This window comes from Pituophis catenifer, unplaced genomic scaffold (genome assembly GCF_029215685.1).
Source record: "Pituophis catenifer annectens isolate HBS135680 unplaced genomic scaffold, rPitCat1.0.hap2 SCAF_6, whole genome shotgun sequence".
Classification (NCBI taxonomy): domain Eukaryota; kingdom Metazoa; phylum Chordata; class Lepidosauria; order Squamata; family Colubridae; genus Pituophis; species Pituophis catenifer.
In genome coordinates, this window is record NW_027256886.1 from 42,913,333 (window position 1) to 42,934,224 (window position 20,892).

Below are 20,892 nucleotides of genomic sequence, written 5' to 3' on the forward strand. Positions count from 1 at the left end.
GCAGTGAAATACTCAGCCCCCGAAGCCCAGTGGATCGGAAGAGCCTGAACTCGTCGGAAAATGGGAAAGTCTGCTCTAATTAAAGAGGAAATTCGGATTTTTAAAAAGTACTGCCTTGGTGAAAGGGAAACGAGAGGATTTTTTTTTTTTTTTTTTACTTACGCGGGTTAATCTATATCACAATTCGCGCCTAAAAAAAAACAACAACCTGAGCCCAAGTGAAGCCTATATGGTGCCTCTGCCTGCAAACATGCCTGCAAACGTGTCAGCACATGTCTTTTTCTGAGCGCGCGTATGCACACACACACACACACACATGGAAGCGCGCGTCTTGCCTTGCGTTCCTTCCCTTCCCTTCCGTTCCCTCCCCTTTCCTCTCCTTGCGCGAGCCCGCCTAGGGTGGCTACTGTGGCAGAGATTGGTGTGTTTTTCTCCATCTGCGTCACATGGCTGCCCCTCCCCCCCTCTCTCCTCGCCCTTCCCTTCCCTTCCCTATCGCGGCTCGCCACTCAGCTCAGGTCACTTTGACAAGCTCGCTCTCCTCTTCTTCCTCCTCCTCCTCCTCCTCCTCCGCGCAATTAGCATATTAATCAGCCCAGCGATCGGATTCCGAGTCGGTCGGAGCGCAGGGTCGTCTCGCGCCTAGCCAGGCCAACGCAGCCCAGCCCTGCCCAGCCCTGGACTTGCCGACGAGCGGAGGGAGAGAGGCATCGGGCTGCCCCACTTACTGCGGTTGCTGTGCTTCCCGGCGGGGAGGCCCCACAATCGGGGGGCGGCCTTGCCCAGCGATTGGGGTCTCTCTCGGAGCGGCGGATGCCAGGACCCGCCGAGCGGGCACGTCGCACCTTTGCTGCGCCAGGCCGGGCATGTGAAGATGTCAGTAGGCTGTGCATGCCCAGGTGAGTCTAGGCGCGCGGAGAAAGAGAAGGGCTGGGGCGTACATCCTTTTGGCGAGTCCAGGGACTCCCCTTCCTCCTGCCCCTGCCCGGGCCCCTCTGCAGTTGGGAACAGGCAGTGGGGAAACAACCTCCGAGCAATCTTCCTTCTTCCAGGAAAAGACAAGGGAAAAAGAAAATGGCATTTGGGAATTTAGGTTCCCCCAACAAGCAAGGGCGCGGGAATTCGGTTTTCTGGCAGAGGGGGAGGGGGCAACAACCTGGTATCGGTTTGGGGATGGGGCGCACAGTGCCTATGCTTTTGATCGTTTTGCTTGCCGTTAATTGTTGGTATCAGTTGAGAAAGAAGTCTGGGGTTCCTGAGGGGTTCGCGGCTGGGAGGTGAATATCCGTGGAAGTTACTATGGAAGGGGAATATCCGTGGAAGGGAAGGCAATCTCCGGGAGAAGGAAAGGGGGACTGGGGGACTAGAAGTATGCTGCAGGTAATCTGAAGAGGTGCTGGGCTACGGAATCCATGTTACAAAAATAGTTAAGGGGGAGCTTGTCCTCAGTGGGTCCTATTCTCTAGGGCTTCTCTGCACGGGCAGAGCATTGGCCAGGACTGTTTGTGTTCATAGCAGAAGGATGCAGCTGTGCTGAGTTGGTTTTCTGTGATCTGGCCTCTCCTTCAAGGTGGACGTTGACGTCTGAAACATCTCTTCAGTTTAGGATCATGAATGCCCATTATTGAAGGCATACCAATTCTCAAGGATGTGGTTATTGAGTTTGCTCTGTTTGTGTCAGGGCAAAGCTTTGCTCCCTGATGGAGGAGGAGCTCTGTGAAGGGATAGCTCTTTGCACTGCTAAGTTGGCCTTTGTGGCCTGGGTGGGGAAGATGATGATACAAGTCTGTTTATGTGGAGGATGGACAGACATCTTCCACCTTTAAGAAATGGAACCTGCATAGCTTTTAAACATGGTTGGCATAGATACAGACTCATCATTGCTGAATAGATTATAATGTACTCCATAATGGCTCTTTCGCATGAAACTTAGAAGGAAATGCTACACTGTTAGGTTTAAAAAAAAGTCAGCATTTATCTTGAGTCAAGCTTGATTCTTAGTGACTTTATGGACATACCTTGATTGTTTGCTTGGCAACAGTGTGGAAACATTCTGTTGTTGTCTTCTCAATTAAGCCGACCTTGCAATTTCATGGTCATTTCCCATCCAAGTGTCAAACAAGGCTGGCATTGCTTAGCTTTCCGAGATCATCCAAGACAGTTGGATACTGACATTATGTGTTTCTTTCACTGCCCCACAATTTTGCTCATGGAGCTTTTGGATTATTTTAAGCTTCCTGGAGTATTTTAAGCCTCCAACAATGAGATAGATGGCAAATAAATTTAATAAATAATAAATAGTACTAGAGTTTCCTAGAGGACACATAAATGTATTGAATTTAGGATGAGATATGTTCCAAAATTGGAAATGCAATTCAGGTATTACTCTTCCTTAGAAACAGGATTATTTCAGCTTCTCTGCTTGAAATAAATGAACTATGCATTGTAATAGGGATAGTTTAGGACTTGCAGACAGGCAAGTCTGACATATTTGGATGCCTTTCACTCCAGGTATGAGGGATGATCTCCTCTACTGTAGTTTGACAAAGATATGATTTCTCTCTGTGAGAATTCCTGCAGTTCTTGAAAAGCAATTCAGCTCCATGCTGAGATTCTGCCAGCTGTGGAACATCCAGATAGTATTACCCAAGTTGTCTGTCTCAGTGCATCATGTTCCTTGCTCCAGATACTGGTAAATTTCTTCAATGTGTATAGAGCAGCACAACCATTCCTCCCTCCTAGAAAGAGAGAGCCACATGCCTGCTCTGTTGCTGGATATTTGAGTGGCTCACCTCTCTGATTCTGCCATTGCCCCCTACCTGTTGTCTGGCTGAATCTATTTCCTTAGCTTGCAGCAATCCCTGCTTTAAACAAGTCCTTTCCTTTCCTGTTTCCCTTCCCCCACCACCACTGCCACTACTACCTCCTTGTCCTCCTCCTCCATCTCCCGCTGGAAGCTGCCAGAGCGGCTGCTGCTTCCTCAAGCAGAAAGTCACGTGTTCTCCCTCCAAAGCCAGGCCAAACATTTAAAGCACCAGGCACAGCGTGGGCTTCTCCCCCTTCCCCCATCCAACTTCCTTTCACACTTTTCCAGGATTTCACCTCTCTCTCTCTCCCTCCCCCCTTGCCCATTGACTGAGATGGGGGCTGGCAGGATAGCTCATGGAACCAGCACCCTCCTTCCAGGCTGCAGCTTGGACATACCTGATTCCTCTGAGGGAATTTCACATTCTTACTTGCTCTGTGAGCTTGAGGTTAATTCTTGCTGCATCTGTAGCTAAATGCTCACAAATGTCTGTGCAGGATAATGCCATTATCACTATTTTGCTTTTTAGCTGAGCCTTGGGGAGGGTGGAGTGGCTGTGATGCAGCAAGGATTTTATTAAATCTCACCTTCCTACAACATTGCATTTGAAACAAACGCTGTGTTGTTACTATGCCATGCCCCAAGTTATGATGTAATCATGTTTATAGATAAGGTATTATAATTGCCCTGGGATTCAGAGGGCCTCCTAGAAGAATCAAATCAGCCTGCCAGTTGAATGTGGACTTTTTTTTTTTTTAAAATGCAAATAAGAAGTAAACTGCTGGGTTTATATTTTCGTGTATGATTTTTCTTCTCAAATTGAAGCTTTCCTTGTGATTTTGCTCTTGGAGTTCATGACAGACTGTTTATTGGAATGAAGAACAAACAAGCTCCGGTTCTGGCTTTCTGCCAGCTAGAAACATTTAATGAACCTCTCATGTGGCTGCTCTTCTGGGGAGGGGGTGCATTAACTTGGAGGAGTTTCCAGCTGTGGGTGTCTGCCTTTAAAGAGGAAGCAGTGGCATTTGTAAGTTACAACAAAAGGGCTGCCTCCATTGGTCATTTCTACATATCTGTATTTCTTCTATTCTCCAAAGGATAAGGCAAAGCAAGTTCCTCATCTTCATTCTTTAGAGTGGAGGAAAATGTCTGATCCCAGTATTTGATCTGTTCATTTGCTTTTTGCTTTACAGTTCTCCAGTTTCCCAAATTCAGATTTTTTAAAGAAAAAGTTTTCCATTTTTAGAGGGAAAAGAATGGCAAAAGTGTATAATGCAGAAGGAGGGTATAACTGATTGAAGCTGGTGCTGGACATGCTATCCCTTTGTCACTGTTCACTCAGTGAAGCTGCTCTGTAGAGTGCTTGATGATGATTTTCATGCAGTCTGGGAACTGTAAGAATTTCTACAATTGAACACAATTGAGCAGAAGTAACTTCAGTTCAAGGGGATTGCCATGGCTAGTATCCTTTAAAACCATTTTAATGGATTGCAGTGAGTCAGGCAAAAAAGTCTGCTTGGAAAATAATGAAAATGTTTAGATTTGTGAATGGTTTTTGTTTTCATGTTTCTAATATGAAAAATTGACTGACAATTTTGAGTTCACTGTATATCACATGCTTATGTGCTGAATCTATTTTCTAAATGCATTCATTGATCTACAAGTATCTCTACTATAATATTGGTGGCTTGATTATCTGCTTCTCTAAACATTAATCTACAAGATATAAGCTTGTCTTCTGGGAATAGTAAAATATAGGAAGGTCTACCTTGATGTAAAGATATAAAGATAATACTTCCAAGCTCAGTAAATCTGTATATCTGTAAATATTTTGATATGCATGTTTTACAAAGTGCCTTTAATTTTTTTCCTCAAAATTTCCCTCTTAGGCACAATCAAGTAAAGACTTTGGGTTGGTTAGATCTTGTAACTGTGGCCATTGTCTGACAGGATACTTTTTTTTTTTTTACCTTGTGGTAAACTTACTCTTTCTTTTTGTTAGTGTGCTGCTGAGGATTTCCAAGTTAGGATTGGATTACAAGAGCTTTCCTCTCAATGTAAAAGTGTCACATATTCCTGAGAATTCAGATAACCTTCCTTGCAAAGCTTTTCTTATATTTTCACATTCCTCTATGTTTTTTTTACAAATTAGCATGGATTAATTAACATCCTCTATGAAGTGGGGTGGGTGGATTATAATACATTTGGAAATAAAGGTCTTTAAAGGGTGGAATGGCAAAGAAATACCGTATTATCTTATTTCACATAACACACCAAAAAACTTTATGGTATTATGAAACCATTTCTTATGCTTGCATTTTCTTCATTGGCAGAGTATGTAATGCTGTTTACCTGTGTTATTCTACATTACTATTAACTTTGTTATTGTTTATTTGTGATATTTTTATTTCTCTTCATGCATTTATTCAAATTTGCTGTTTATTTATTATTAGATTTATAATGATTTATAATGTTAATAATACATTTAAAATATATTTAAGAACTCACATTTGCCTGGCTTTGTTAAAATTGATGGGTATAAATAACTGAAGTTGCTTACCTGTCATGTACCTCTCATTTCCAATATTCACTTGATACAGATTGCAAGAATGCAGGATTAGTAACTCAATGTTAAGTTCAATGTGAAATCACAATGATAAATACATTTTCAAATTACAAAGGAAGAGTAGTGCCTGCACTGCAGTATTGTGTCCCAATGTGGAGGCATTCTAGATTATTTTAGTCCTTTATCCTGACTTTATAATCTCAGACAGAAAATATGACTTGGAGGCAGGGGTGAAATTCAGCCGGTTCTATCTGGCTCGGGCGAATCAGTAGTGGCGGCTGCGGGAGGCTCCATCCACCCATGCGGACGTCATGACATCACTTTTTTGTGACGACTATAAGCCTCTGTGCATGTGCAGAGGGCTTTGTGCATGCGTGGACGACAGCGCATGTGAGCAAAGCGAGCACACTCATGGCGTGCACATATTTGTGAACCGGTAAGGAAGGTAAGTTTATTTCACCCCTGCTTAAAACCAAATTGCCAGCAGTCATACTGGAAATTATGGCTGAAATCCTTCCCTTTCAAGTCCAACCACCACTTTCATAAATTAGGTTAACTGCTGCCTGAATAGAATAACACTCTATCATTCATCTTTAGATGATACATCACAGCAGAAAATAAGGACCAAGGATCTGATTCAGGGTCATATTGTATTCTGTGAAGGAAATACCAGTTCTAAATTATTGTAAATATTATCTCTGAATTGCTTTTTGTATTGAGTTGTCAAGATGGGCTAGGAGAGAGATCAAAGAAATAAAAGTGATCCATCCTTTGTTTTTTTCTCATACCGGTAGTATTTTTAAAATATATTTGAGCAAGTGAGAGAGAAATTGTCCATAGAAGTACTTGATTCAGCACATTAGGAGCTTGAGTAAGTTTCTGTGTAAGAGCTTAGAAATTCTATTACCCTGTTTTCCCCAAAATAAGACATCCCCTGATAATAAGCCCAATTGGGCTTTTGAGCGCATAGCAATAAGGCCAAGCGCTTATTTCAGGGTTCAAAAAAGAATAAGACAGGGTCTTTTTTTCAGGGAAACACGGTATTACTTCTAGAGCAGTGATAGGCAATTAGGAGCTCTCCAGCTTTGGGGGACTACAACTGAATGCTCACAATTGTTTACCATCACCAGAGTATGTGGGAAAGAGGTACCAGAAAAAACTCTGCAAATAATAATAATAATAATAATAATAATAATAATAATTTTATTTCTATACCGCCCTTCTCCCGAAGGACTCAGGGCGGTGTACAGCCTATTTAAAAACACAAAAAACACGACAACAATTAAAATTTAAAATCATTAAATAATTAGGCTCCAATTAAAATCCCAGAAATTTAAAATACCCCAATTTAAAACATTATGTTAATAGCCCTGCCTGGCGGAACAACAGGGTCTTCAGAGCGCAGCGAAACACCCGGAGGTCGGAAATCTTTCGTATTTCGGGGGGCAATTCATTCCACAGGGCTGGAGCTCCCACAGAGAAGGCCCTCCCCCTGGGTGTCGCCAGCCGACATAACTTGGCTGATGGCACCCGGAGGAGACCCTCTCTGTGGGAGCGAACTGGTCGGTGGGAGGCTATTGGTGGCAGAAGTCGGTCTCGAAGGTACCCGGGTCCTATGCCACGGAGCGCTTTAAAGGTGGTAACCAACACCTTGAATCGCACCCGGAAGACCACTGGGAGCCAGTGCAGCTCGCGCAGGAGGGGTGTCACATGGGCACAACGGGTTGCACCCATAACCACCCGCGCGGCCGCATTCTGGACCAGTTGGAGCCTCCGAGTGCTCTTCAAGGGGAGCCCCATGTAGAGAGCATTACAATAGTCCAACCGGGAGGTGACAAGGGCGTGAGTGACCGTGCGCAAGGCGTCCCGATCCAGAAAGGGCCGCAACTGGCGAATCAGGCGAACCTGATAAAAGGCCCCCCTGGCCACGGCCGTCATATGCTCTTCTAAAGACAGCCGTGCATCCAGGAGGACACCCAGATTGCGAGCCCTCTCTGTGGGGGGCAAAGATTCACCCCCAATAGTCAGCGATGGCACCTGCTGACCATATCGGGGCGCCGGAAGCCACAGCCACTCGGTCTTGGAGGGGTTGAGTCTGAGCCTGTTCCTCCCCATCCAGGCCCGCACGGCCTCCAGGCAGCGGGACATCACATCAAGGGCATCGTTGGGGTGGTCTGGGGTGGAGATGTACAGCTGAGTATCGTCAGCGTACAGATGACACTTCACCCCGAAACCACGGATGATCTCACCCAGCGGCTTCACATAAATGTTGAACAGGAGAGGCGAGAGGACCGACCCTTGTGGCACTCCCCATGCGAGATGCCTCGAGGTCGACCTCTGTCCCCCTGCCAACACAAACTGCGAGCGGTCGGAGAGGAAGGAGGAGAACCACCGCAAAACGGTGCCCCCTATTCCTAACCCCCTCAACCGCTGCATATGAAATGAAATATTGACTGAGCAGTGTTGGGTTTTAGGGTTTAAATACTGCCTGTAATTTCATGAAGAGAGACAAAATAATACTGAGTCAAATTTAAGCAAATGCTGATGTTGTCCAATTTCTCCTAGCAATGGACATTTGAAAGAGTGCTTGGCAAACCAAAAGGAAGGAGTTTTCTTATTATCCAAGCCACAGGATGGCAGTAGTTGCTGACAGGAATTTTTTTTCGTTCCTACTGTCTCCCTTCTCCCTCTGCAAGTGCATGGTCTGTCAACTGAATGTTGATCCTTTGATTGCAACAGGAATTGACTGATCAGCTTCTTGCCTGAGCCTGATATCCAGGCTGAGAAAGTGACTAGCCCAAAGTCACCCAGCCAATAACTTGCATGCCTAAGGCAATACTAGAACTCACAGTTTCCTGGTTTCTAGCCTGGTGCCTTAACCACTAGACCAAACTAGCTCTCAGATGCTGATAGGAATTGTTGCCGAGGAAAAGAGAACTGGAGATAGGACTTTGCTGCCTGCAATGGCCAGATTAGAAAAGCAGTAGAATGAGGATGGAGACAGTAGGTGGTAAATGGAGGCAGGAGCTGTAAATATCCATCGGTGACGGTTGGTGGGAGATGAGAGAGCTATATTGTCCATGTGTGTGGCTTTTCCTGCGTATGTTCAGAACTGGAACAGGAGTTAATTGGGAACTGTCACATGCTGGGTGCATGTGAGACCCTGCCAGCCAGACTGCAGCAACTCGCTGTACTCTGCCGCTTGGCTGCCTAGGGGATTCACCAGCCAATCACCTCCAAGAGAAATACAAAAGAGCCTCCTTGCTGCCAGCCTGGGGCTTGCTCAGCACCGCCTGGGCATGCACTAGTCTTGGGAATAGAGAGGGGATGGGCAAGGCTGGGGGAGGGGGGACTGCAGGAGGCAGGAAGTGCTTCCTACTGGGACAGGCTAAAGCTGCAGCAAACTGGAATTCCCCTTTACCATCTAGCTAGTTCTCTTGCAATCACTCAGATTGTTTTCTGTTGAAAGAAGCTGATTCTAAACAAACTCTCAGGTCCCTTCTCGACCTAACCATCTGTCTTTCATATTTGTGAAGAACTTTCCTAAACTGGCCTCCCCTCTCAAGAGTCATATCTGCAAAGATAAACTGACCTCTGAAAACCTATGCTGGAGCAGCTGGAAGAGGCAATTGCAGCAGAAAAAACGGCAAGAGATGAGAGAGACTAAAAACCCCTCCTTTCTCACTATTCTCAGTTTCTTACCCTCCAAAGGAGCTTTGCTAGCTCAGGATTTAAATTTATATCTTGGTGGAGGTTGGAGGGCTAAGGAAGACATACAAGCAATAATGGGAAGCTAATTCAGTTTTGGGTTTAAAAATTTAGCATAACACTAGATACAATAAGAAGACCTTACAACTGCATGAGAACAAAACATTGTTCACATTCCACTACACTACAAGCTATTATTTTTATTATTATTTTATTTGTGATACAACAGTTGGTTCACATATGGCATAAAGCCATGCAATTAAGCTGAGTGGGCAGCTTTCCCAGGATTGGAGGCTGCAATTTGCATCTCCAATCAACATGAAGGTCAAAGTTGATGTCACTGGTAAGGAAGGTGCCCCTTTTTAGCCTTGGGGAAATTAAGGGTAGGAATAGAGACAGGAATCACTGGGAGACAAATTGTTCCCACTCCTACATTAAAAAAACTTTCTTAGATGTTAGGGTATGGTCCAAATCACTGCTAGATTTTTGCAATTCCACTTTGGACTTTTTGGGAGGATACATGAGTGGAAATTGAAACAGTTTGCCTCCTAGTGGCTTTTTGTTCACATCTTTTTAAGAAATAAAAAAAAATGTGCTGCTGAAATCAGCCATTTTGCCACCTCTATTTTCTTTATATTTTGTATTCTCTTTCACCTAATCCTTTCTGATTGTACTGTGTTTACATACTTTCTAAAACTGCCACTGCCACAAATTCTCCCTGTGCAATTATATTTTATATTTTGTTTTATGTCATTCTTTAGCTATTAGCAGTCTTAAGGAAGACTTTACCAGGAATTATACAGTAGTATATGTTTCTGTTTCTTTGCAAAATATGCTTTGAAGTCATAGTTCTATGAAGCATTTGTCATGCAATAATTCTAACTAAGGTGCTATCACAAACTCTGTTGGTCCTGATTTCTAGGTAGGATATGCCAGACAACAGAATTTCAGTAATCAGTTACAGTAGGTATCTCACAAATGTATGGGGACACCATGAGGTGTGTTTCATCTTAGCAAAATAAATTTTAAGGTGCCAGAAAAATTAAGGAAATTTAGCTTTGTATGAGTAAAGAAAGGGGAAGGATCTGAACTTGGTATAAAATCTAGAATTTAGTGCTGAGATGATACCCTGCTGTGAAACTGGAAGGTTACTTAACTCATCCTCTGGATTTTTTTAACAAATAACTTATGTAAAAGGCCATGTTTAAGCCATAATCATTATCTCTGCACTGCATAGATATACTTTCATTCTAATAACTTTGACTATGAAATGCAAATAAAAATGGTCTATTTAACAGAAATGTATTATCCTACACCAAAATATTATATAGAAATAAGAATAGTGAGAATTTGTTTGTTTGTTTGTTTGTTTGTTTGTTGATTGATTGATTGATTGATTGATTGATTGATTGATTCGATTTATATGCTGCCCTTCTCCGGAGACTCAGTGCGGCTTGTTCCTCCTCTGTTTGTAACAGTTAAGTGCTCCAAAAAAGCAACAGTATTTCCCCCTTTTTCTAGCTGAATGATGAACAAGAAATTTCTTTTCAGCTGTTTACTCTGTGAAAAAGAGAATGCTATTCTAATATTGCCAGCCTACAAATAAGTTTCTAACAGATTTTAAAAACATTCTGTTAGCTGTGCCATTTTTCCATGAATGAATCTCAAATAGTGAAAGTTATGTTTCAGTGATGTTGGTGTCTCATGAAGGTATTTCTATGGACCTTTTCCATTTTGTGAGAATCATATACAGAAATAAAGTACACAACAGTCACACATTCACCTCCTGCTATGGGAAAATGTATATAGTGTTTCAATACATAGGGTAATATTGAGCATAGAAACTGTGTTGGCTTGAACTACAATTATTACATTAAGCAGTCCAGAATAATCCAGAAGCAGTGATTCCCAGTAACTATAAAAGTATAATTCCATCTTTAGAATATTTCTTTGCTGGATTTTTCCACTTCACCTTAAAATATTTGGTATAGTAGTTGGTGGGGAAATGATCAGAATAGAGCTGGAAGAGACCTTGGAGGTCGTCTAGTTTAATCCTCTGCTCAAGCAGGAGACCCCATACAATTTGAGGCAAGTGGCTGTCCAGTCTCTTCTTAAAAACCACCTGTGATGAAGTACCCAAAACATTTGAAGGCAAGCTGTTCCACTGGTTAATTGTCCCATCAGGAAATTTCTCTTCAGTTCTACAGGTTGGTTCTCTCCTTGATTAGTTTCCATCCATCCATCCTTTAAGGTGTTGGTTCTCATCTTTAAAGCCCTCCATGGCTTAGGGCCAGGGTACCTACGAGACTGCCTGCTGCTACCGATAACCTCCCACCGGCCAATATGCTCTCACAGAGAGGGCTTCCTCAGGGTACCGTCGGTCAAGCAATGTTGGCTGGCGGCCCCCAGGGGGAGAGCCTTCTCTGTGGGGGCACCCGCCCAGTGGAATGAGCTACCTCCTGGAATACGACTGATCCCGGACCTCCGGACCTTCCATAAGGCCCTGAAGACTTATTTATTCCAGCAAGCTGGCCTAGTCTAAATGGTTTTTAATGGGATTTTTAAATTTTATAGACTTGGGGTTTTAAATTGGGTGGCTGATTGATTTAATCTCTTTTAATTATCTTAACTTTTGTATTGTATGTATTTTAATTTTGGCTGTTCACCACCCTGAGTCCCTTTGGGAGAAGGGCGGTATACAAATTAAATCAATCAAACAATCAATCAATCAATCCATTGCTTCTTGTCCTGCCTTCAGGTGCTTTGAGGAATTAATTCCCCCTTCCTTGTGACAACCCCTTAGATATTGGAACATTATCATGCCACCCCTAGTCTATCTTTTCATTGAATTAGACACTCCCAATTCCTGCAACCGTTCTTCATATATTTTAGTCTCCAGTACCCTAATTATCTTTGTTCTTTTCTGCATGCTTTCTCAACATCTTTTTTATATCATGGTGACCAAAACTGGATGACCACACTTGGTATGATCCAAGTGTGGTCATACCAAGGCATTATAAGGTGGTACTATCATTTCATGTGATCTTGATTCCATTCCTCTGTTAATGCAGCCTAGAACTGCATTGACTTTTTTGGCAGCTGCAACACATTTCTGGCTCATATTTGATTCTCCACTAGGACTCCAAGGTCCCTCTCACAGTAATTACTATTGAACCAGGTGCCACCTATTCTATACATATACATTTGGTTTTTCTTGTCTAAATGTAGAATCTTACTTTTCTCACCACTGAATTTCATTTTGTTAGATAGAGCACATTGTTTGACTCTGTCAAAATTCTTCTCTATCTTGAGCCTATTTTCCTGACTGTTGGCTATTCCTGCCAGCTTGGTGTCATTTGAAATTTGATGAGTATCCCTTCGTCTAAATGATTTATGAAGATATTGAAGAGCACTGGGAAAGAAGATTCTGGAATAAATTTGCTCCAATTCTTATGATTTGAGAGGCTGACTTGAGATTTCAAAAAATTGTCCTATAATGCTGATACAATATAGATCAGGACTCTCCAAACTTGGCAACTTTAAGACTTGTGGACTTCAACTCCCTGAATTCCACAACCAGACATGTCTGTTAAAGTTGCCAAGTTTGGAGATTCCTGATGTAGATATTAATAGTACTGTATATTGTATTGTCAATATAATGCTAGAAAAGTGACTCCTTATTTTAACAATAACAGTTTAGTGACTGGGTGAGAGATGTAAAGAGTTTAGCAATTTTTTTTTTTTTAGTTTCCTTTTTAAAGCAAGAACAAATATTGGTCTCCTGTTTATACAGCATTGTATTGTTTGGATATTAACATCATCTTATTATCTGATGGGATTAGGAAAATGGGCTAGTAGGATCATTTTCACAGACCTGACAATAGTGCAAACTGTGGGTTTTATATGTATGCATGTAATCTTGGGGAAAGAAAGAAATGGGGGAAATAATGGCAAGAAGAAAATCAAGCCTGCTCCTCATTTTTTATTTTTTTTTTTTTTTTTGCATAAAATGACTTATAGGAAAGGTTCTTATCAGGCAGCTGCAGGAGAACTTGTGGTTTCCTTCAGTTGATGGGACATTGGGAGAGGTGGAATAGCTCCTTATTCATCTTCTTGGGAGAAAAAACTTAACTACTCGTTTATAGCTCATATGACACAGATACTTTATTGATTTATTTGATTTATATCCTGTTTATCATTCAGGAAGTAAAGGTGGACTACATAGTACTCTTTCCTCCTATTTTCCCCCACAACATTAACTCCATGAGGTAGGTTGGACTGAGAGTGTAACTGGCTCAGAGACACTCAGTGAGCCTCTGTGGCTGAAGATGGACTAGAATCTGGGTCTCCTTGATCCAACACTAATGCATTATCCTGGTTTTCTAAAAGTCAGAAGATGGATGGGGACAAAGTTAGATCATTAAGGTGTCCTCAGTGAAACAAACTTTCTTCAAGTGAATTTGTTAATGAAAAGTGGCTTACATTTGGTATGCCATGGTAATGTTACTAGGAAAATAAGCAGTCTTCTGTATTCAGATGCTTTCTAGATAGGTTGAATGGCAACTCCTATAAAGTTAGGCCAACATGACTAGTGGCTATGAGTGCTAGTAATTATGAAGGTTCTTAGCAATAACAATTATGTGGGAGGCATCCAATATAGGAAAAAAATTAGGAGAACTGTCCACCACCTGCTGCCCAAAGGATGTATTGAGGGACTAATTTTATGTATCAGTATGCATTCCTTGGGAAATGACTACTGAACGTGGATAATATCTTGAAATCTAGATTCAAATGTGTATGCTTAGGAAACCAGTTACCTTTGCAATTATATAAAATAAAAATATGAAAAAGTAACTATGCAGATCCTGTAGATTAAAAACATCTCAGAGCCCAGATGCACAAACATGTAGATTGAAGCACAGATCACAAATGTTCATACTCAGGAGATACAAATTGCTCTATTATTTGCAGAATGCCTAGTGTTTATGAATGCCTACATTTAGTATATAACATCCATATATTTGCACAAATACCCAAATGCAAATGTTTATTAACACATATACAATAGCTCAAACACATTCATTGCCCCATATCCTCCATTAGCTCTAGCATCTGGATTCCTAGGGGAATGTTGAATGCACTAGGAAGACAGTTTCTCCTGCCAGCTCTGTCCCAGGAGAACAGTATAGTCCAATCCAGACTGGTTTACAGTCCCTTTTGGGATCCTGCCTAGTTAAATAGAGAGTTCCCTACTGAATAGGTATTTTTTCTTTTTCTCCTGTTTAATCCCTCAGCCCTGTGTCCAAGTAAGAAGGAACACTTCGCAAGTTCTAATCTTAGTGCTGCAGATGCTGCTACTCCCTGTTGAGTTTGGTGTTGTTGTCTGATAACATTTTCTGCCTAACTTGGAATTCACAAACTGCCTGCCCTGTACAAGGGCTCTGCAACAGATACAAGCTCCTTACCAAAGAGTGTCCATTGTGTTACAGGGATCTAGTTAAGATTTCCTGTTGTAAGCATACTACTATGTTTCACTTTCTCTTTTCATAGTAGAGTTAATTAGAAATGCAGCAAAAATTGATTAGTTGAAATGTTTGCCTTAGAAGTATTGCATATTATTCTCAGCAGAGAAACCATATCAGCTGAAAGCCTGAAACCCATTGTGATGTATCTTTAGAAAGTGACCATAGAAAGCAATATAACAAGCAGCAAAGATGGGGAGATTTTGGAATGGACATCACACAGCGTACCCGGCAAATTGCTGATGCCACCAGTTCTGCGTATATGCACACTATGTAACTTCTGTCATTATCCCATCAAACAACGATGGTACTTACATATACAGTACACAAAGGATTCTCCTGTCCAGCACCTATAAGCTACAAAGAAGCTTCCTGTCCAGCATCTACAACTATACAGACCAGTGGTTTTCCTTCACAGAGTGGGTGGATTAAGCTGAGCTACTACCATTACCATATATATCTCCTTGTAATTAGCTAACTGCTGTGGACTTTTAGTTCTCAAATCATTACTCTATCTGGCAGCCTGTGATACTGTAGCAAGAGTAGCTACAATGTTCTATGATTATAGAAATAGCAACCTTGGTCACAGTTTTGCAGTTATTTGTGACTTTGTTGCCTTCCCCATGTTTTACCTTCACAGTACCTCTTCTGAATTTGACTGATTTTCTTTCCTTTTCTGAGTTTTATCCCATGTATTGATTTAAAAAAAAACCTTCCTCCTTTAATCTGTGCAAAGATTATCAGTTGCCTTTTAACACAATGGGTTATTTTGGGGAAACAACTTGTTTTATACCAGCTTTTCCCAACCTAGCATCCTCTGTTTTTGAAAAAATTGCATCTGCCAGAATTCCTGCCAAACACTCACTTAAAGATAGCATCATCTACTTTAACCTTATCAGAATTTTACAATTCTATAGAGAAACTTATCTTGATAAGGAGTGGGTAGCATCTTTCCCTTCCCTCTGGTCTTATCAAAGGAAAATATTCCCAGTTTATTTACTCTTTTGTTAGTAGGATTAGTTTGTAATCTCCTGATCCTCCTAGTGGCCCTTTTTTTGATTCTGCTCTAACTTATCTGAAACTTTTAAAAATGTATACAGCTCTGAGTACAGTATTCAAATGAAGTATGCTGAATATAGAGTAACATTACAGTCTTACATCCCATGATTTGGAAGTTCTATTTCTGCTAATGCAGCCAGAAATTGTGTTTCATAATGTTTATTTATTTAATAGATTTATACGACCAGTCTTCTTAAACAACTTTGGAAAACTTACAATTATAAAATGAATAAATACATAAAGCATAAAGCATGAAAACAATAAAATAATAAACAAAAACTCTCTGCCATATCAATTTCCCTTGGGATGCCTCACAAAAAGCCTCAGTTCTCTCCTTCCATGTCTTCTACCCACACCATCCCAGAATCTCAGTAGAAAGCCAGCCCTTAATGGCCTTCTGAAAGGTAGAAGGGCAGGGACCAGTGGTGAAATTCAGCCGGATCTATCCGGATCGCCCGATGTGGTGGCATCAGCAGTGGAAGGCTCCGCCCACCTGCCCGGACATCACATCCTGTTTTTGACCCTCTGTGCATGCGCAGAAGGCTCTGCACATATGTGGAGGAGGCGCGCGTGAGCGCATTCACATTTGCTATCCATTAGCGAAGGTAAGTGAATTTCACCCCTGATAGGGACCTCTCAAATTGCTTCCACAATAGAGGCAGCCATGGAAAAGATATACTTCTAAGGTTCTGCTAGATGGCAAGATTTCAGGGAGGGGACCTGGAGCATGCCCATCCTATTTGATTTAGTGGGACAGGTGAATATTCTTAGGCAGTCCTACAAATAATCAGGTCCTGTGTCAGGTAGGGCATTAAAAGTGATAACCAGCACCTTGAATTGCCCCCAGAAGAAAACTGGAAGCCAATGTAGTTCATGCAACAAAGGTGTAACATGGATAGGTAACCAATACTGTATCTGCTGCTGTGTTCTGCACCAGTTGTAACTTCTGAGTAGCCTTCAAGAGCAGCACCATGTAAAGTGCATTGCAATAATCCAGCCTGAAGGTGACTAAATTGTGACTGATTGTGAGCAAGGCTTCCTGGCTAGGAAAGAGCGCAATTGGTGCACAAGATGAATCCTTAGCCTTGATTGCTACCTGCTCATCAAGTGGAAGCCCTGAGTCCAGAAGGACCAAACCTTTCAGACTTGCAAGTTCTGTTAACATAGACTTACAGTAAAATAGAATTAGTCCATCTTGTTGTGTTTCCTGACTAATTTACCTGGAAGGGCTGACAACAGTTTTGCAAATCTGAAAGTACAAACTTTCTGACACCACTTTTAACTGCTTGATCTATTAGGGTGGATTCTTAAGTTTCTTTTTCAGGCAATTAAACTTCTGGGAGCTCCTGCCTCTCTTTCTGATTGTTTCCTAGGCAGCATCTGTATGCATTTCACAGCTCCCTGTACTGATGTGCTTTTATAATTAATATGTTGAAGTTGGACTTGGGAGACCCAGCTTCCAAGTCCAAACTTGATCAGAGCTCACAGGGTGATTTTGGGGTGAGTCATTGTCTTGGCTCAATCTATTTCACAGGAATGTTATGAAGATAAAATTAGAGAGGAATCCTTTTCCCTTCCAAGGCTACCTTGAGTTTTCAGAGAAAAGGTGGGATATAAATATAATAAATAAAGAAATAAAGAAATAAAAGAAATAAGTTAAATTCAGCAAAGCACAGAAATTGCAAAGACCTATTTTATAATATCTTCTAAAACTAGTTGATAGCTATTAATGACTGTCAATTTAAATGTGACATGAAATCTCAGAATTCAAGAGCAGATTTTAATTAGTAACTTTAAGGAGCAAAGAAATAAAAACTAAGACTTCCACGTCTTTAGAGGGGACATGGTTTGGCACTTGTTGCTTGGCCATTCTTGTGGTTGAAAAAAATATAGAGAGTATACAAAATAATCAAAATCACATAATATTATTGAGGCTGGATGTTTTGTTGTCTTATTCAATTTTGAGAAAAGATAGTTCTGACATTTTGCTTTAGAAAACAGACAGAAGAGATCAGAACTACTTCAGTCCCTTTAGTAAAGCATGCCCTCCATAACAATACAAATGTTTGGGTAAATTCACCTGGAGATAAAGCTGTTTGTGAATATAATCCTTCACTGAGCCCCTGCTTAAAAAAAAGAAAAGAAAAAAATAAACCGTATGTTCTCTTGTGGCAATGGCAATCAAATTTGCAACATCTGCAGCATGAGTTCCTGGAATCTTGAGAATTTCAGAACAGACAAGGCCTGGTGCAAAAGTCTCCTGGAAACTTCATTGAGCAAAGAGAGCACACTGTGAGCAAATCAGAATCTTTGGCTCCAGAACTTGTTCTGGAGGAGGAAAACCAGGGGTTCAGTTCAGAAGGTCTGAAGAAAACACTTAACTTTCTGAAACAAGTGACAGGAAGCACCTGCTCAGCAGTGGCCTCTACACCTGCAGAGTTTACCCTGCTTCCAATTTATTCTAGTAAGTCACAGAGCAGACCTGCCTGTTTCACTGATGGTAATGTTCTCCCTCATGCACAAACAGAACGATAAGAAATGCCGGATAGCAAGGGTAAGGATTTGCTATCAGATTGATGCTTTGTTTTGGTGTTTTCTGTAGAAATTAGGTTCCAGAAAATATTGACCTTGCATTCCCAATGCCTTCAAGCTTGAATTCTGTGCACGTGGTTTGCAAATTTAATATAATTTTTCTGCAGTCTTCATATTTCCCAATGTATTGTAACCATTGCTGTTCCAATCTTAGCAAGTGGAGGGAGGCACCTGCAAAAAAGGCCTGAGTTTCTGAACAGCTGTGTCTCTTATAATAAGAGGAAATGCTGCTTGTCTGAGAGTGGCATCCACTGCCACGTGGTTGGATCAATGGCCATAAAGCTGTGTCCATGTGATTTATGTCTCCCAGAGCAGCAGTGCTAGCTGCACAGTGTGCAGTAAAAAGCCTGATGAACCAGGATATACAATAGAACTGAAAAGAAAGCTGCAGGTATAAAAGGGGGTGGGCTGGGGAAGATGGTACTGTAGGATTTCTAAATACAGGGTTTGAGGGAGGATACATCAATGCCTCCTGCTGGGGACTAAATGGGACTTTTGCCAGCTGCATCCCAATCCATCTCAGCATTCATCCAGTGCATCTTAAATTATTAACTTGACCATGGGCATGGCCAGAATCAGCTGGAGTTGCTGCATCTCAGTGGGTCTGCACCTAAGTTACATAGCTTCAAGACTGCTGTATATCTAGGATGCCTTCACAATGCTCTCCTCAGTTTGCTAACTGGTTGTTTTAGGTTCTGACTTTCAGAATTCTCAACCAGAATGGCTTTATTTTTGTAGGCTTAAAATACAAGAAGTTGAAAACAGCCATCTGGAGGGCACCCTATTGAAGAAAGGATAGAGAGTAAGATCTATGCTGGTGCTTATACAGTACATATTCTCTTTTATACAATGCCAAATTAACATGAATCACTATACTTCTAGTTCTAATAGCCAGAGAAGCTATTTGTTTCATTTATTTCCTAGAAACATGTATACACATGCACATGTGCACATATACAAATACATTTGTATACAATATATTGCAACACTATTTCATGTGGCATCTAGGGTGGAATTGAATCTTGATTCATCCCATCTCTGCCACAAAACCATTGATCAGAAAAACTCAAGCTCAGTTCTATTGGTGTAAAATATTAATGTTTCACAGGGTTATTTTCATAGCAAATTCAATAAAACCTATCACATAGTTTGCAAATTAGAAATGCCATAGTAACTACCATGTTTCCCTGAAAGTAAGACCCTGTCTTATATTTTTTGAATCCTGAAATTAGCGCTTGGCCTTATTGCCATGCGCTCTAGCATTGGGGGTATTGTAATATGTTTTAATATTTCATTTTATAGTAATCAGTTCTAGAAACTCAGCTTTGGTGTTTAGGTTAACTTGGATATGCTTCTCAGTATGATAGCAACATAAATGTGGAAAGGAGAGAGAAAGGGTATTTTTTGTAGCATTCTGCAATATATACAGTATCAGGATATTTTTTGTAGCATTCTGCAATATATACAGTATCAAATTTCTAATATCTACAACAAAGAACTGTAAATGTTCACTTTAATTAGGAAGCATGAATTTTGAAAAGATACTAGATTAAGAAATATTCATCATCAATTCCTAATGCTGACAGGTATTTCGTTTTCCTTAATTATCTCATTGGCACTTATCACTATGGAAAATTAGAAGGTCTCCAGCTAGTTCATGAGGGAAGAAGGATTTTCTTCAGAAAGGTTATTGTAAAGGTTTGTATTGTCATTAGTGAATTTTAGGTTTATCTGAAAAACTGGATTGTAACTAGTCCTTTTGAGTTTTCCATGGCTATTCAGCATTCTGTCACAAAGTGTGCCACTCAGCATTTGGGGAATAATGACTCATGTCTCTGCTATCATAGTGAACCATAATTGGACCAACATACTTCCCAGTCATCATCACTGCAGCCATAGCAGCTGGTTATGCCAAATGACAGATCCACAATCTCTTTGTTGCTGCCAGAAGGAACAGTTTACCCTGTTGCTATACATCTACTTGTAACAAGTATTTTCTGCAAACCCAAATTGGTAAAAAGACTGTTGCTAGCCTTTTAAATTTGGGTCAGCTTAACTTTAGAGTTTTTTTTTTTTTTAAATACACTGTTTTGCATTTCATTTAGTAGCATAGGAGCAACTGGAGGAATGTGTAAATACTGCCTTTGTTTACTATGCTAAAATTCTATGTTGCACTTAATCTGAGAATGTTGGGTTTGAGGGGGGGTTTGCAAAAAAAAAAAAGGATTCAACAGTAATTAAGCAACATAATTTGATTAATTTGCCTAAGATGGTAGATACTCACAACATGCTAAGCTAAAAAATTGTTAGTTTGTGGCTCAGTGTACTTTGCAAATCCAGGGAAATAGCTTAACAAACAATGATTATATGAGTTAGCATGTTGTATGAATTTAGTTGGTGTCTGAGGTTGAGAGGATCAGATTTTTAAAAAGAATACAGACGGGATAGATATTTGAATGCAATGTTTTAGATTTTCCTTAGGGTTGATGTGCTTTTGGGAGGTGCAGTGCAGAGACTGTAGAGCACGGGTGTCAAACTCGATTGTATTACATGACATATTATCGTGACATTTTTGCCTTTGCGGAGCTGGGGGTGGGTGTGGCCTGTGTGTGATACATCTGGCCCATGGCCCACCAGTT

At 41.1% G+C, this 20,892-nt stretch overlaps 1 protein-coding gene across 6 annotated transcripts in view; it reads left to right on the forward strand.

The window, feature by feature from the left end:
• Window positions 1-526: 526 nt before the first annotated feature.
• LDB1 (LIM domain binding 1) overlaps window positions 527-20,892 on the forward strand; it is a 67,452-nt gene continuing 47,086 nt past the window's right edge. For all 6 annotated transcript variants that reach the window (XR_011600530.1, XM_070946391.1, XM_070946387.1 and 3 more), the window contains exon 1: window positions 527-899. Coding sequence is in view for 5 of the 6 variants with exons in the window: in XM_070946391.1 (XP_070802492.1) it covers window positions 875-899 (25 nt within the window). In the remaining variant the exon portion in view is untranslated. The remainder of the gene's footprint in view (window positions 900-20,892) is intronic.